Consider the following 17,204-nt stretch of genomic DNA (forward strand, 5'->3'; position numbering starts at 1 on the left):
AGCCAAACCTTGATCAGATCGCTGGAGCAAGGCTCTAGAGCATAAACCATACCGCCAGATTGAACTGGCCTCTTGTATCAGTCACTCCTAGGCTCTTAGAGGTAGAGTAACTTATTTGGTTAGGGCTTCCATTCTGAGAATGGGGCAGCTGTGAGAAGCCAGCACAGCTGCTGGGGGATAGAGTCATGTGCTAGGTAAAAGGGATCTTCGGGAAAAACAAAGACTGCACTACCACATCCAAAGAAAGGCAACTAGAGTGGATTCACAAGATCTGCCGTTGCCCAGGATGGGAGAGCGATGATTAAAGCAACAATTTGTCATCCTGGAAGGAGGGCTGTACCTGGAAGTCAAATTTCATCATTTGCAGTATGGTGGGAATCAGGGTGGACACAGTCTCTGACTAGGACCAGCTACATAGTTTGCAGGGTCCAGTGCAAAATGAAAATGCAGGGCCCTTGTTGAAAAAAAAATATTTGTTAATTTCAAGAGAGCAACAATAGGGCATTAAAGCAAGAAGGAGTTTGTCTGACCACGAGGCCTGTGTGACAGCACAGATTCTCCCCACCATGAAGCCCATCTGTCCCTGACAGCTAGGACTTTCAAGCTTTGAGACGAAAGAACAGCCTGGGAGCCAGGCATAGTCACATACTGAAGTCAGAGGAGAACATGTGACCCAGGCCTGGATGCCATGGTGACCAGGACTCTGGGGCGTTGAGCACAAAAACAGAGTGAGTGAGTGAGCCTGGGAGGAATGTGGATCTCTTTTTGCAAGACCTCTGGGGTCTCGCTTCTCAGTCTACCCATCTGATCAACCAACTCAACATACCGGAGTGGGTAGGAGTGTGTGATACCAACGGCTAAAATAGAAGAAAGCTACAAAGCACTGGAGGGCAAGAGTCAAGAGGAGAAAGAGGCTCATTCTTGGTGCAGAGAAGCCTGTAGAGGGTCTTGGCTGGGAAGCATAAACTGAAGGAACCAGAGGGAGGTGGGAGGGGGGTTCACGATGGGGGACACATGTACACTCAGGGCTGATTCATGTGAATGTATGGCAAAAACCACTACAATATTGTAAAGTAACTAGCCTCCAATTAAAATAAATTAATTTACAAAAAAAATAAATAAACTGAAGCAACCAGAGTGAGATGAGGTGGGGCAAGCACTAAGTCTGGAGCCTTGAACACCGGCGCGAAGCTTCTGAAGTTTGTAGTCGAGGTGGGGACAGCAGACACCGATCAATCTGGAGGCCGAATAGCAACACAGATGCCTTCCAAAGGTTGGATTGGGACTAAACGTGGAGAGTGGGCGTGGAGAGTGGGAAAGAGCCGGCAGACCTCAGTGGTTTCCCGGCGCCATCAACTTTTTCCCCAGGAGGGGGCGTGGCCTATGGTAGGTGTATCCCCTCTTCCGCCCCGCCTCGGCCCCGCAGGATCCTCTCGCCTCGCCCCCAGCAGAGCCGCTTCCGGAAGACGCGTGCTGCCGCGGCTCGGTGCGCAGCTGCAAGGGATCGCTTCCGGGGGGTGGGTCAGCGGAAGTGAGGGCGAGGGAGACTGGGCGGCCCGCTGTGGTAGGAGGGGCTGTGAGGTGAGTGAATCCGGAGCCGCAGTCAGGTGAGAGTAGGTCCGGCTGCCGCCCCGGAACGCGAGCGGGAGCACGGCCCTCCGGCCCAGCCTGTCACGAGGCCGAGTGCCGGGCGCCGGGCGCTGCCCGCGGCTGCTGGGCCCGCGCCGGTTCTCGCGGGAACTCGTGTTGTCCGCCACGCTCGGTTGAGGGGAAACTGAGTCCCCGGGGGGCAGTTGCTCGCCCGAGTCAGCCAGCCGCACCAGAGGCTTCTCGTTTCGGCCGCCTCCTCGCTTCCTCCGGGACCCGGCGCCGGGCCTTTGAGTCCGTGGGCGGACTCCAGTATTCTTCCCCCCCCACACCGAGCCGCGGCGAGAACTTGGCCGACCTTGACCCCGTCGGGTCGGGCTGTTGCGGGGGGAAGAGAGGCGTGTCCTGGACGAAGGTCCCCGCGGCGTCTCCCCCTCCGCCGGCCCAGAACGGCGCAGAGCGCCGCGGCCTCGGCGGGGACCGGGTTGATGCTGCCAGGCCCCGCTCGAGAGGCGCTGGGGGACCGTGTGTAAAAAACACCGGGACAGCAGCCCCGGAAAGGGCAGTCGGGCTCGGAGGTGGTGGGAACCAGGCGCGCGGCCAGCTAGCCGTGGGGAATCTTCTAGGCAGACACTTGTGCAGGGTTCAAGGCTAAGTCGGCGTTCTTGTTGGTTCGTTTCTTAACAAATGCTCGAGTGCCAGCCGGGTACGGGGCGGGCTCAGGGCTGTACCTGGAAGTCCCCGCCCTTCGGACAAACTGCACAAGCTACACCGTTATCTAGTTACTGCTGCTCCAGAGGAAACGCAGGGCGCCGGTCCGGAAAGGGGAGGCAGTGCTTCAGCTGAGCTCCAGGAGTAATTGAGGATGAGCTTGGTGAAGAGGCTGGTAGGGTTTCGAGCAGAGGGAATATAGTAGACAAGGCCAGTGTGGGTGGAGGGCAGAGGAAGGCAGGTGTGGCGGTGAAGCGTGCAGGACCAGAGTGGACGGGCCTTGTCGGCTGTGAGAGAGAGACAGGGAGGGCCTGCCGGCCATGCTGAAGAGTCTTGGTGTTATCTTCTTGGCTCTAGCAAGCATGAGGGGTTGAAGCTTGGCAGGGATCTATTCCCAATGTGTCCTAAAAAGAGACCTCTGGCTGCCACGTGAGGATTAGGCCTAACTGAGTTTGGAGGTAAATTTGGAGAGGTAGTGACTGCAGCGACTAAAGTGAGAAACACAGGGAAGTACTGTCTTATGGAGCTGTGGCAGGCACTGACAGTCAGCAAAGAGCCTGGCACGCTGAAGGACTTTTATAAAAGTCTTGAGCTTTGCTGAGAAGATGGAACCCATGTTGGAGGCAGGAGGATCTGGACCAGACTTGGGTGCTTTCCACTGCCATGGCCACTAAGTGACCTTAAACCAGTCCCTTTCCCTTTCCTAGCTTCCTTTCCTCATGTATCGCAGAGTAATACCTCCTTTCCTAGAGAGGAAGAGAGACCTTCCAAGGGAGGTTTCTAGAAAGAGCTGATTAGTCCGGCCCATCTCCTCTTCAGAGGCTGCCCTTGGCTCTGCACTGACTCCTTACCTAGAACATGCCCAGCCCTGGAGACCTGACCATTACTTGACATGCGCGCCCCCCCCCCCCCCACCTTTATGGCCTTAACATACTCCGCTCTTTATACATCTCTTCACCTTCTTTTCCTAGACCTGTGCTATTGTTGCTGTTTTCTTTCCCTTTTTAGCCCCTCTGAACTCACTATGGGGCCGTGGGGCCGGGGGACTGAACTCACCTGGCCAGCTGCCTGATGTGCCTTTTTTAGACAGTGATATTCAGCCTCTGGTAGAATTAGGTATTCGGGTCCTGTGTCTCTTCTAGATTGTGAGTTCCTTGAGAGTGTGGCTGTGTCTTACTCTTTCCATAGCCCCTACAGTGCCCAGCATAGGTCCTGGCACAGAGTGAGTATTAAGTGTTTGATGAACAAGGGACTGAATGAGTTCATTGACTGCAAATGCTCACCATGCAAGGACAGCTTTGAGGAATCCGCCCATCTGTGCCTTGTTTCAACAGTTCATTAAGCACTTTAAAATCTTATTTCACTGATTGACCCTCTGGATAACCCAGAGCGGCAGCTCTTCCTGTCTTCTTACAGATAGAGAAACTACATTCTGAAAGGTTAAGTAACTTGCCTAAGGCTATTAAGCCAGTTGAAGGCTGAGCCAGGATAAAAAGTTTTGGCTCTTCCCCAGTGGCCTGTTAGACTGAGTTCGGCTAGACTGGCTTCTTTCTCCCGTTGTCTGTTTTACATCTGCCTGTTATAGTGGCCCAGCAGTGCTAGGCTGGGTGGCACATAGTGGACTTTTTACATCTTATCCTCAGGAATGAATGTTGGACTTGGATGGCAGCTACACTCTGCCTTTCCCATGAGCTTTTTTATCTACCAAAGGGTTCTACTTACATCTTTAGAAGTTTTTTACCTTACTGACTTAAAAAAATTTTTTTAATTGAAGTATAGTTCATTTACAACATCATGTTTATTTTGGGTATATAGCACAGTGATTCAGTTATACATATATATTTTTTAGAAGTTTTGCGTCAGGAAACCTAAGGACTCAAGACGGCTCCCAGCTTTGGCCAAGCTCACATGGTGCATCTGGAATAGAACCTCTAAGGGTCTGGATTTGCAGAAGCCATGGTTGGGTGAGCGCAGCCTCTTTGGCTGGTTTTCTTCCAGGTGAAATGTCAGAGAAGCCTCATTGTTAGTCATGGGCTTCTCTGGTGGCTCAGATGGTAAAGAATCTGCCTGCAATGTGGGATACCTGGGTTTGAACCCTGGGTTGGGAAGATTCCCTGGAGAAGGGAATGGCTACCCACTCCAGTATTCTTGCATGGAGAATCCCATGGACAGAGGAGCCTAGTGGGCTACAGTTCATGGGGCACAAAGAGTCAAACACGACAGAGCGACTGACACCCACTGTAGGGCCTGGTTTTGTGGTGCTTGTGTGGTGGCCACTGAGTCTTCTGTGGGGGTTGTTTCACAGGAAGAGAAGTCTGGTGTTCCTTAAGATGGCCTGATATGAAGGCGTCACACTCCCTGCCTCCCCAAGCCTCTAGCGCTGCCTGGTTGCTGCCTTATCCTTCAAGTGCAGGAGCCAGTTGAAACATCAGGAATGGAAGCCAATGTGGTAAGGGGCCTTCCCAGGGCAAGGGTGTAGTGGGGAAGATTAAGCACTAGACCTGCTAAAAGTTCTATAGAAAGTTCTGAGATCCTCAAGTTAATTCTTCCCCCACCTAGGCTTGGAATTGAAGGGTCCTGCCTTCCATCCCCTCCGTCCAGGCAGAACCAACCATGATTGATATTGGGGCAGTTAGGGGGTCAGTATGTTTCTGTCACTCTTTGTAGTGGGAAGGGAGGGCAGCTAACTCCTCACCCTTCTCTCTGGATCCTCCCAGCATTTACTGTGCCTCAGCAACAGTATGTGTCCTCGTTAGGTATCTGGCCAAGGTGAAGGTTGACTCCTGCTAAAGGAAAGGTAGGGGAGAGGATGGGGACAGCAGTTGGATTTTTTCTGAGGTTGTGGCTGTCTCTCTGTGCTTTAGACCATCCCAATCTGGCAAAATAAGCCGCATGGCGCTGCTCGAAGTGTAGTGAGAAGAATTGGCACCAACTTGCCCCTGAAGCCATGTCCCCGGGCATCCTTTGAGGTAAGTGAGCTGGAAAATAGTGGCCCAGAGTGTAGGGAAGAGTGGTGCTGCTTCTGTGGCCCAGACTCCTTGGCGTTGCCAAGACAGGTTGCTTTCCTAATCACGTCTTCATTTTTCAAAAAATATTTAACTGCTTTTAATGTATCCTGGTCACTGTGACTTCCTGATTGCACACAAACCTGTGACCACAAGTCAAGCTTCCCATCTGCTCATAAATTAATCATCTTGCATCTCTGATGCCTCTGCTAAGCAACTCAAATTTCATCAGGCTCCAGCAATCCAGTGTATCAGAGTAGGCCAAAGGCCCCTGCTGAATTGGATCTCCAGACTAGCCATGTCTGTGCTGAGCTGTGTGCCTGCAACCCTGGCAGGTCCCCTCATAGAACACTGAGTGCTGTGTGTGATTTTGAGATGAAGTCTGCTTTTCTTTTAATATGGTGTCACTCAGGGCTTCCCTGGTGGTTCAGACAGTAAAGAATCTGCCAGCACTGTGGAGGACCCGGGTTTGATCTCTGGGTCAGGAAGATCTGTGGAGAAGGAAACGGCCCCAGTATTCTTGCATGGGAAATCCCATGGACAGAGGAGCCTGGTGGGCTACAGTCCGTGAGGTCTCAAAAAGTCAGACACAACTGAGTGACTAACACTTAAACTGCTTTTCTTCACCAGCCCTAAGGCTTGCCCTGCTTAGCTACCTATTTACAGTATTTCCCTGATGTCTTTATTCCTCATCCTCTCTTTTCTGGCCAAGTTTAGCCATTCCTTTACTGGGCTGTTTCAGCCTCACCTCTGTGCCCCGGGGGCCTTTAGCATTCACTATAGCACAGACTAACCCAGATGAATAAGACTCCCTTGTGCAGTGGAAAGCTAAGTAGCATTTATTAGTCCTAGCTGCTTCCCAGTAAGAACTAATGGTTAAACATCAGCTCCAAGTTAGATGCTTAAGGTCTGTTCCTTTGGGGAGCTGGAACACAAAAGAACTACTTCAGCTTTCTGCCTACACAAAGGAGACAGAAATATGTGCCTGAAAAGATGTAGGCCTGGGGCGAAACAAATGAAGGAGCTGAGTTTGTATATCGGATGCTGAGCTGCAAACTGTGTAGGAGCTTATCTGGAGTCTGAATTGGAATGGGTTTGGGGTTCGGTGCAGGGTGTTGTCTCCTGACCCAGATTGTCAGTTATTGCCTAGGGCTGAATGTGGCCCTGGCTGCCTCAAGCATCAGGAACAAAGGGAAGGATAGCTCGGGAGCATGAGTCAGTCATGGTTGCCCCCACATTTGACTATAGCCTCTCCAGTACTTTGGATGGATGCTGCTGGGCAGAGATAAACAAGGGCACAGGCTCCCACAGAGCAGAATTCATATTAGCAATACCACATTTGTTGTAAATTGATTACCTTAAATATTTTTAAGGGAATCTTATTGATTTATTTTTTAATTTACCCATATGAAAATATTAAATTATGAAAAAAGAAAGGGAAATAAATTGCCTGTAATCACATAGTCATGACACACGTTTTCTTTCCCGTATTTTTCTAAGCATGTATTTTTCTTTGTTGTAAACAGAATATAATTGAACCTTCCTAATTTTTCATTTAACATGGTGTCACTCAGTCTCCCTGTTCCCTAGTTGTTCATTTGGGTGGAGGAGCTATTTTAAGGAATTACATTATGATTCCTTTTGTATAAGTAGCCATTTTTTAACATTTAAATCTAAATAGTCAAATTAACAACTTTGCTTCTAACAGTGTTGTTATAACATGTAGATCCTGGTATGCTACAAAAGTATTGTAAAGAGCTTGCCAGGAGAAATTTCCTGTTGATATAACAGATTGTCCATGTCCTTGTACCTGTATTGTCACAGCCAGAAGGCTAAACAGTGGGCATCTCTGTTAAAAAGTAACTTTTGCCAGTCCTACTGAAGACGACTTTGCTCTAGCCAGGGGTCAGCAAAGGACCAGATAATAAATATTTTAGGCTCTGGGCCATATCGGTCTCCATTATAGCTACTTACTTCTGCAGTTATAGCTTAAAAGCCATGACAAGTAAAGCTTAAACAAATGAGTGTGACTCTTTTTTCCAGTAAAATCTTATGACTGCTCTCTTCACCTTCCCATCCATGCTCCAAACCATAGCCAGAGTAATCTTTTAAAACCTCACATCTGATCCTTACTTACTTCACCTTTCAATGGCTTATCATTTCAGAGCTCCTAATTCACTTTCCAGTCTCTCCCAACTCTCCACCACTCTATCCTTCCTGTTCCAGCCATGCTGAATTATTTGTAATTTCATAAACTCTTACTTCTGGCCTCTTATTCAAGCTGCTTCCAACTGGGACATCCTTTAGGAAGTCTTCCCTACCTCCAGTGCTGGATTAGATGTTCCCTGTATGTATTTTGCCCAGTTTCCAGTTGTTTCATCACGATGGCAGTAAATGTTAATGAATTTTCCTTCCCCACAGACCCTGCCCAACATCTCTGACCTGTGTCTGAGGGATGTGCCCCCAGTTCCTACCCTGGCTGACATCGCCTGGATTGCTGCAGATGAAGAGGAGACTTATGCCCGGGTCAGGTAGCTGAGGCAGTAGCCTGCCAGCTGGGGAATGAAAAGCTTCTTCACGGATGAGGTGGTAGGCAGAAGAACAGTGAGATGGAGGGCAACAGGAGTGAGAGCTAGGAGTGGGAGTAGAACCTGGCTGTGTTACTTTTATTTTTTAAGAGCAAGGAGATGAATCTCCTTTATTTATTTAATTTTTGGCTGCACTTGGTTTTAGTTACTGTGCGCAGGCTTCTCATTGCAGTGGCTTCTCTTATTGTGGAGCATGGGCTCTAGGGGGCATGGACTTCAGTAGTTGTGGCACACAGTTCAGTTGCCCTGCAGCATGAGGAATCTTCCCAGATCAGGGTGAAACCCTGTTCCCTGCATTGGCAGGCAGATTCTTAATCACTGGACCACGAGGGAAATCTGGCTATATAACTCTTGCAGGAGTGTATGAAGGAATTTTGGAAGCAGTGCACTGGCCCATGTCTCTGACACTTTTCTCTCCCTGGTCCAGGAGCGATACACGCCCCCTGAGGCACACCTGGAAGCCCAGCCCTCTGATCGTCATGCAGCGCAATGCCTCAGTGCCCAACCTGCGTGGGTCAGAGGAGAGGCTCCTGGCCCTGAAGAAGCCAGCCCTCCCAGCCCTCAGCCGCACCACCGAGTTGCAGGATGAGCTGAGCCACCTGCGCACCCAGATTGCCAAAATAGTGGCAGCTGACGCAGGTAGGAGCCCCTTGGCCAGGACCAAATAGCAGGCTGTTTGTTTTTGCTTAGCTTTTGGACAGGATAGGGATAAAAATGGTCCTTGATTCGGGGGTGCTACAGTCTAGGGCTCTGGGACTGCCCTAAAGCCTGGCTAGCCTGTATAATCTTTGGATGGTTCCTGTCAGCCATTTTGGGCAGACTGGTTGGGTTAGGAACAAAATCTTCACTGAATCTGGGGCCCCAGGCAGATTCCCTCCCTCAGTCACAAAAACAAACTCTCTTCCAAATGTCTTTTAAGATCATGTCTTCCATGAGTGCTCAGTGGCTTTTCTTTTCAATATGAAAAGTAAGTATTCCCTACCACTGAGAGATATCCCCCTTTGTAAGCATATTTTCCCTTTCCTTGCACTCTGACTTTCTACCAGAGACCACATCTCCATCCCTCAGCCTTTCTGTCTGCAGTTAAGGCAGAATCACTGGGAATGGATGGGCTGACCAGATGCAGGAAATACCAACAGGTGGATCTCTCCCAGGATGCTCAGTGTTTAACCCTCATATTCCTCCCATTCTCACTTTTTTGCTACTCATTGACTCAAAGTCATAGCTCCCAAACCTTGTCAGTTGGTAGAACATGTGAAAATCATGGTTTTCTCTTTGAAATTTTTATGTATTTAATTCCCTCAGTTTTATAGAGGAAATGGATTTGAGTTTTCCATTTATATTTGTTTGCTACATTTTTTTTTTTTATCATCCAAGAGACATGCTGAAGTAGTTTAGGAGAAATCCAAAAATATTCCCTATAAACTTAGAAATTGAGGAAATTCTCTCCATTAAAATTTGGGAACTGGGAGAACTATCACCATTCTGGTTTTTTGCTGTAGAACAGTTCTTCCAGTCACAGGTAGCTGCATTGAAAGGAGCACAGTCAGAAGCACTGGCCTAGTTAGAGAAAAGGACGAATTCAGGCCGTGGTTCTACACTATTGCTTCACCCTAAAGAGTGCTGTCATTCCATTGCCCACTGCAAAATGGGAGCTTTTAGGAAGCAAGGCCTTTATGGGGTAGGTTTTTCTGCCCTGTTGAACACTGGAAAAGCATAGTGCTGCTACATCTTCTTGAGATCCTGAGAGGGGAAGGTAGTGGAGGAACCCAGAATGTCATGGTGTCAGCCCAGGAAATGAATATTTGGTAGGCGGTGCTTGTGGGGAGATGTAACTGTTGTATTTTAGCCCCAGTGTCCATCCATGCCTATTGTTTTCTCTTTCAGCTTCGGCTTCATTAACGCCAGATTTCTTATCTCCAGGAAGTTCAAATGTCTCTTCTCCCTTACCTTGTTTTGGATCCTCATTCCACTCTACAACTTCCTTTGTCATTAGTGACATCACCGAGGAGACCGAGATAGAGGTCCCTGAGCTTCCATCAGTCCCCCTTCTTTGTTCTGCCAGCCCTGAATGTTGCAAACCAGAACACAAAGCTACCTGCAGCTCGTCTGAAGAGGATGACTGCGTCTCTCTGTCCAAGGCCAGCAGCTTTGCAGATATGATGGGTATCCTAAAGGACTTCCACCGGATGAAGCAGAGCCAAGATCTGTAAGTATATGTTAAGGAGCTTATGATGATCATTTGGGGGCGGTGCTGGGTCTTCATTATGCCACTCTGGATATGGGATCTTTGTTGTGATATGTGGGATCTAGTTCCCTGACCAGGGATTGAACCCAGGCCCTCTGCATTGAGACCTCAGAATCTTAGCCACTGAACTACCAGGGAAGTCCCCTATGATGGTCTGTTTATTGTTTAAGTTGCCTGTGGCCAATTATCTAATAGAAAGTAAATACTTATATTGTAAATCCTCATTAGTAGCAATGTGTAATTTCATCCACAAAGTTTCCTGCCCACTTGCTAGTGCCTCAGGCCCCCAGTTTGAGAAAAGAGCAACACTTTACATTTGGTTGGGGTGACCCCCAACCAAATGTTACTAAACACAGGTTTAATAAGAAGGCTCATCTAATCCAGCTTCTGTCCTCCAGCGAGGCTTCACCACTTTGGTTCTCATACTGCTAGTAATAAGTGTCCTTGTGCCCCATCCTTCAAAGTACAGTTTCATAATAGTTATTTTAGTATCTCAAAAAAGTAGACTTACTTGGTGGAAGGAGAATTCCCTTTAAACAGGGGTCCATTATTCAACCCTGAAAACACAGATTTACAAACAAACTTTTGAGACTCCTAGTTCCTAACCCTGGCTGCCTATCAGAATTGCTTGGGCTTGTTCAAAATACACCTTAAACTTAGCAAAGCAGAACACCCAAGGAGTAGAACTCTAGGTGTTTCTGATGGGAGTGTGAGGGGATTTGGGAAATACCTACCATGAGAAACTCATCTAGCAGAGAAGCCCTAGAGCTCCAGCCTGAGAGTCACCTGCTTGCAGTGTTTCTCTACTGCACGGGACATACCAGAAGTGTTTATTTAAGTGTAGATTCCTGGGCATTGAAATGTTTGACATCTTGACCTCAAAGTCCAGAGGCCAGGTGTGCAGCTGTATTTTTAATGCAGTTAAAAAGCTGTTTTTAGCCTCTTCAATAAATGGTGCTGGGAAAACTGGACAGCTACATGTAAAAGAATGAAATTAGAACACCTCCTAACACCATACACAAAGATAAACTCAAAATAGATTAAAGACCTAAATATAAGACTAGAAACTATAAAACTCTTTATTAGAGGAAAACATAGGCAGAACACTCGATGACATAAATCAAAGCAAGATCCTCTATGACCCACCTCCTAGAGTAATGGAAATAAAAACAAAAGTAAACAAGTGGGATGTGATTAAACTTAAAATCTTTTGCATAGCAAAGGAGACTATAAGCAACGTAAAAAGACAGCCCTCAGAATGGGAGAAAATAATAGCAAATAAAACTGACAAAAGATCAATTTCCAAAATATACAAGCAGCTCATATAACTCAATGCCAGAAAAACAAACAACCCAATCAAAAAGTGGGGAAAAGACCTAAACAGACATTTCTCCAAAGAAGACATACAGATGGCTAACAAACACATGTAAAAGATGCTCAACATTGCTCATTATTAGAGAAATGCAAATCAAAAATACAATGAGATAACACCTGACACCAGTCAGAATGGCCCTCATCAAAAAGTCTACAAACAAATGCTGGAGAGGGTGTGGAGAAAAGGGAACGCTCTTGCCCTGTTGGTGGGAATGTAAATTGATACAGCCACTATGGAAGACGGTATGGAGATTCCTTAAAAAACCACCAGAAGACCTGGCAAGCCAACTCCTAGGCATATACCCTGAGGAAACCAAAATTGAAAGAGACACATGTATCCCATTGTTCATTGCAGCACTATTTACAATAGATAGAACATGGAAGCAACCTAGATGTCCATCTACAGATGAATGGATAAAGAAGTTGTGGTACATATACACAATGGAATATTAGCCATAGAAAAGAACTCGTTTGAGTCAGTTGTAATGAGGCGGATGAACTTAGAACCCATTATACAGAGTTTTCATTCTTATCGCAAAGAAAGGCAATGCCAAAGAATGCTCAAACTACTGCACAATTGCACTCATCTCACACGCTAGCAAAGTAATGCTCAAAATTCTCCAAGCCAGGCTTCAGCAAATGTGAACCGTGAACTTCCAGATGTTCAAGCTGGTTTTAGAAAAGGTAGAAGAACCAGAGATCAAAATGCCAACATCTGCTGGATCATGGAAAAAGCAAGAGAGTTCCAGAAAAACATCTATTTCTGCTTTATTGACTATCCCAAAGCCTTTAACTCTGTGGATCACAATAAACTGTGGAACATTCTGAAAGAGATGGGCATACCAGACCACCTGACCTGCCTGTTGAGAAACCTGTATGCAGATCAGGAAGCAACAGTTAGAACTGGACATGGAACAACAGACTGGTTCCAAATAGGAAAAGGAGTACATCAAGGCTGTATATTGTCACCCTGCTGATTTAACTTATATGCAGAGTACATCATGAGAAATGCTGGGCTGGAGGAAGCACAAGCTGGAATCAAGATTGCTGGGAGAAATATCAATAACCTCAGATATACAGATGACACCACTCTTATGGCAGAAAGTGAAGAACTAAAGAGCCTTTTGATGAAAGTGAAAGAGGAGAGTGAAAAAGTTGGCTTAAAGCTCAACATTCAGAAAACTAAGATCATGGCATCCAGTCCTATCACTTCATGGCAAATAGATGGGGAAACAGTGGCTGACTTTATGTTTTTGGGCTCCAAAATCACTGCAGATGGTGATTGCAGCCATGAAATTAAAAAGATACTTACTCCTTGGAAGGAAGGTTATGACCAACCTAGACAGCGTATTAAAAAGCCAGGACATTACTTTGTCAACAAAGGTCTAGTCAAGGCTATGGTTTTTCCAGTAGTCATGTATGGATGTGAGAGTTGGACTATAAAGAAGGCTGAGTGCAGAAGAATTGATGGTTTTGAACTGTGGTGTTGGAGAAGACTCTTGAGAGTCCCTTGGACTGCAAGGAGATCTAACGAGTCCATTCCTAAAAGAAATCAGCCCTGGGTGTTCATTGGAAGGACTGATGTTGAAGCTGAAATTCTAGTACTTTGGCTACCTGATGCGAAGAGCTGACTCATTTGAAAAGACCCTGATGCTGGGAAAGATTGAGGGCAAGAGGAGAAGGGGACGACAGAGGATGAGATGGTTGGATGACATCACTGACTCAATGGACCTGAGTTTGGGTGGACTCTGGGAGTTGGTGATGGTCGGGGAGGCCTGGCGTGTTGTGGTTCATGGGGTCTCAAAGAGTTGGACATGACTGAGCAACTGAACTGATAACCAACACACATATATATGTGAAATCTAGAAAAATGGTAATGAAGAATTTATCTATAGGGCAGCAGCGGAGAAACAGACATAGAGAATGGACTTATGGACATGGGGAGAGGGGAGGAGAGGGTGAGATGTATGGAAAGAGTAACACGGAAACTTACATTATCATACGTAAAATAGATAGACAATGGGAATTTGCTGTATGGCTCAGGAAACTCAAACAGGGGCTCTGTATCAAACTAGAGGGGTGGGATAGTGGGGGAGATGGGAGGGAGGTTCAAAAGAGAGGGGATATATGTATACCTATGGCTGATTGATGTTGAGGTTTGACAGAAAACAGCAAAATTCTAAAGCAATTATCCTTCAATAAAAAATAAAAAATTGTTGGACGGATGCAAATAAGCCAGTATCTGCAGATGTGTAAATCTTACATTTCAGAATTGTCCTTTGTAAGTGTCCTAATTACAGAACCATCTGTGAACGTACAAACAGATTAATCAGTCTGTAGCTACACATGAGTTAACTAGGGCTCAGACATTGTACATTGTTTGCTTATTCATTTTATGCCATTAAAAATTCTTTTGCCTTTATAAAAAAAAGAGAGTTTTCAGGGCTGGGGAGGTGAGGGCTGTCTCCTGAAACAATCAAGTTACTCTTAAAGAGACGGTGACTCACCTCACATAAGATCCCTTTTTGTTTTCTGGTCCCATTTTCTTCTGAAAACTAGACAAAGGTGCTGGTAGTGGATCCTACTACCTGTCCCTAGTCAGGCTGGTCATACAGACCTACAATTCTTTGATCTCCAGCATTCCCAAATTCAGCTGCTGCTGCTTTCTTCTTATCAGTATTTTATAGATTGACTCTCCAACTTTCTTAAACTTGCCTCTTGTACCAATTAGATTTGTGATCCCGTACTGCTAAGCCCTTCTTCTCACTCATGTCCTGGGATCTTTTCTCCTTTGTTGATAGAAGGAGCTGGGTTGATGACTAAGAATGGGTAAGTAGTCCTGTCCTCAAGGTTCAGAAATGTGTCAGACTGAAGGCAGTTCCTCTTGGTTTGGCTTTCGAGATTTAATAATAATCTTAGCCCTTATGTCTAGCATAATGACCAATAAAATGCTTTCATGAGGATGTATGTATGTAAGTTCACTAGGATTTCAAGCAGCTACTTTCCAGGAACATACCTGAGGTTATCAGGTAATTTGAATCTGCCCTAATCTGGAACTGGTTTTGCTCCCATGGGTCCCTTATGATGTGAACATTTAACTATAAATTCTGGATTGCTTGTAAGATAGAGCCAGTAGGTGGGAGCAGAAGCTTAGCCACGACGGGCCAGTGCCAACAGGTTAATGGTCCTTTGCCCACATTTTATAGCCATTGAAGGAAATAGTAAAACTATGTCTAGTTAAAAGATGAGATCTGCAAGCTTGGTTTTAAACTCTTGACTCATCACTTACTGACTAATGACTTTGGGCATAGTCATAACATTGCTGTGCGTCAATCTCCTCATTGGTAAAAAAGGATTGTAGTAGCTTCTACCTCACAAGAATGTTTTGAAGAGTAAATGAGATTGTATCCCAACACACAAAACACTGCCCAGGACAGAGTAAGTACTCAATCAGTTCAGTTCAGTTCAGTCACTGTCATGTCCGACTTTTTGCGACCCCATGAACCGCAGCATGCCAGGCCTCCCTGTCCATCACCAACTCCCGGAGCCTACCCAAACTCATGTCCATTGAGTCGGTGATGCCATCCAACCATCTCATCCTCTGTTATCCCCTTCTCCTGCCCTCAATCTTTCCCAGCATCAGGGTCTTTCCCAGTGAGTCAGCTCTTCGCACGAGGTGGCCAAAGTATTAGAGTTTGAGTTTCAACATCAGTCCTTCCAATGAACACCCAGGACTGATCTGCTTTAGGATGGACTGGTTGGATCTCCTTGCAGTCCAAGGGACTCTCAAGTCTTCTCCAACACCACAGTTCAAAAGCATCAATTCTTCAGTGCTCAGCTTTCTTTATAGTCCAACTCTCACATCCATACATAACTACTGGAAAAACCAAAGTACTCAATAAACAAATTATTCTATTTCTAGGAGCCGGAGTTCACTGAAGGAGGAAGATCCTGCTGTTCTTATCTCTGAGGTTCTAAGGAGGAAGTTTGCTCTGAAGGAAGAAGATATCAGTAGAAAAGGGAACTGATAGCACTCAGCTCTGCAACTCAGTCTCACGCTCCTGGAATTCCTTCAGTAGCTGCCTTCATCACCGCAGATGTTTCTGCCCATCAGTTAGAAGTCTGCAACAGTCTTGCCAAAAGCTAGAGCTTGGACTAAGAAGAGCTGCATTATGTTTTCCATACTCAAACCTTAGAAGCTAAAGGACTGTTTTGAGCTGAGACACAGGTAATTATATACGTTGGAATGTCTCAATTTAAAGGGTGAGATAGAACTTTCTGGTTTTTCCTTTCTCCTGTGTGAAAGTAGGTCCTAAATGAAAGACTGACTTCACTGCACTAGACCCCATAACTGGTCTCACCAAACACTTTGTGCCCAGCTGTCACTCACTCTCAGCCGCTTCCTTGCAGCAGAGCAGGGCTGAGGGGAGGGGGCTATAAATGTATGTGCACGTTCACAGGGCAGGGAAAATCTTATGCTGCTCCATCATGAACTGACACCAATGCCCAGCAATCATTCTCTCCCCCTTCCCTGTCTTAACACCTACATGTAGAGGTTGGGCCACTGGACCAGCTGAGACTTGGGCTACTGCTGGGAGGCCTGGGCTGTTTTTTTCTTAAATATATTTTGTAATACTGTACAACCAAATCTACCCTCCAAGGCCCTGACGCCTCATTGGTTCCACTGATTGAAAGCTTTCTCTTCCATGGACTTTAAGCCCAACAGGAAAGAGAAATGAAGAGGTGAATCTTCCAGGCCCTTGACTGCTCCTTTGCGTGGGGCCAAGGTTTGTACTTAGCATACCTATATGCATGACTCAGATGCCCTCAGGTCCTTTTCTCTACAGTCTGTATCCTGTGTGTGTTTGGGTTGAAGCACTACCTGACATTAAAGGAAGGATTTGGAGAGATACTGCGTTGGTTGTGTCCATCTCTTGAGTTGTGACCACCCAGTATCCCCCACAGGTATAGAATTCCTATAATTTCAAGGTATATGAGCTTTTGTAAACAGGTTCCTGCCTTTATAGGAGGAAGCTTCTTCCCTAGGGAGCTTCTTGTCCCCTGTAGAAACACTTCTTAAAGCCAGTCCATCCTATAACTTGCACGCTTGCCCCCAGAGGCTTATTTTTAAGCCTCCTAGGTACCACACCTGCAACATGGGAAACTGCCACCCGGTGGATGATGTCTTGAATAGAACATAAATCAGATTAGATTTGTGTTCAGATCAGACCCGTGGCAATGACGGAACATTGCTTTTTCAAAAAAAATGAAATTGGTAATGTTTTAGTTACCATCAGAGCCAGCTTTGTAAACAGTCGTTTATTTGGATTCATAGTTTTACAAAGGGAGTTCTCTCCCACCTTGTAGTAGAAGAATGATACAGTCACGTTTAGTTCATTATAAGTCAGCCCTTTTCAGGGAGATGTTTAAACATATATAACCTTAAAATGCTGTAAAGTTACCACAAAAATAAAATAACAAAACTACCTAATCATTCTACTTCTCTGTCTATCCTCCCTGCCCCTGTATGCCTGGGTCTGGGAGAATTGCCTAACATCACTCAAAAAAGTCAAGAATAATGGTGACAAGCTTAGGTTGAGTGGGTAAGATTACAGCCAAAGATTAGAAAAACACACATCCATAAGCAGCAGCTTCCAAATCAGAAGCATCTGTAAGGGCAAAGAGGTTCCT

At 46.2% G+C, this 17,204-nt stretch overlaps 1 protein-coding gene across 5 annotated transcripts; it reads left to right on the top strand.

Annotated features, from left to right (window-relative positions):
• Nucleotides 1–1,506: 1,506 nt before the first annotated feature.
• Nucleotides 1,507–16,996, top strand: MTFR1L (mitochondrial fission regulator 1 like). 5 transcript variants are annotated; one of them, XM_061148254.1, is made up of 8 exons: nucleotides 1,507–1,581; nucleotides 4,148–4,262; nucleotides 4,604–4,747; nucleotides 5,163–5,267; nucleotides 7,725–7,834; nucleotides 8,319–8,530; nucleotides 9,779–10,100; nucleotides 15,436–16,996. In XM_061148254.1, the coding sequence occupies exons 3-8, from the start codon at nucleotides 4,733–4,735 to the stop codon at nucleotides 15,539–15,541; spliced, it is 870 nt and encodes a 289-aa protein (XP_061004237.1). In that variant the 5' UTR covers nucleotides 1,507–1,581; nucleotides 4,148–4,262; nucleotides 4,604–4,732; the 3' UTR covers nucleotides 15,542–16,996. The 5 variants fall into 5 exon arrangements, with proteins under 5 accessions (XP_061004237.1, XP_061004239.1, XP_061004238.1 ...); XM_061148253.1 differs by having other exon boundaries at nucleotides 1,541–1,607; XM_061148256.1 differs by lacking the exon at nucleotides 4,148–4,262 and having other exon boundaries at nucleotides 1,510–1,581.
• Nucleotides 16,997–17,204: the final 208 nt, after the last annotated feature.

The sequence above is a fragment of the Dama dama genome, chromosome 8 (assembly GCF_033118175.1).
Source record: "Dama dama isolate Ldn47 chromosome 8, ASM3311817v1, whole genome shotgun sequence".
Lineage (NCBI taxonomy): Eukaryota > Metazoa > Chordata > Mammalia > Artiodactyla > Cervidae > Dama > Dama dama.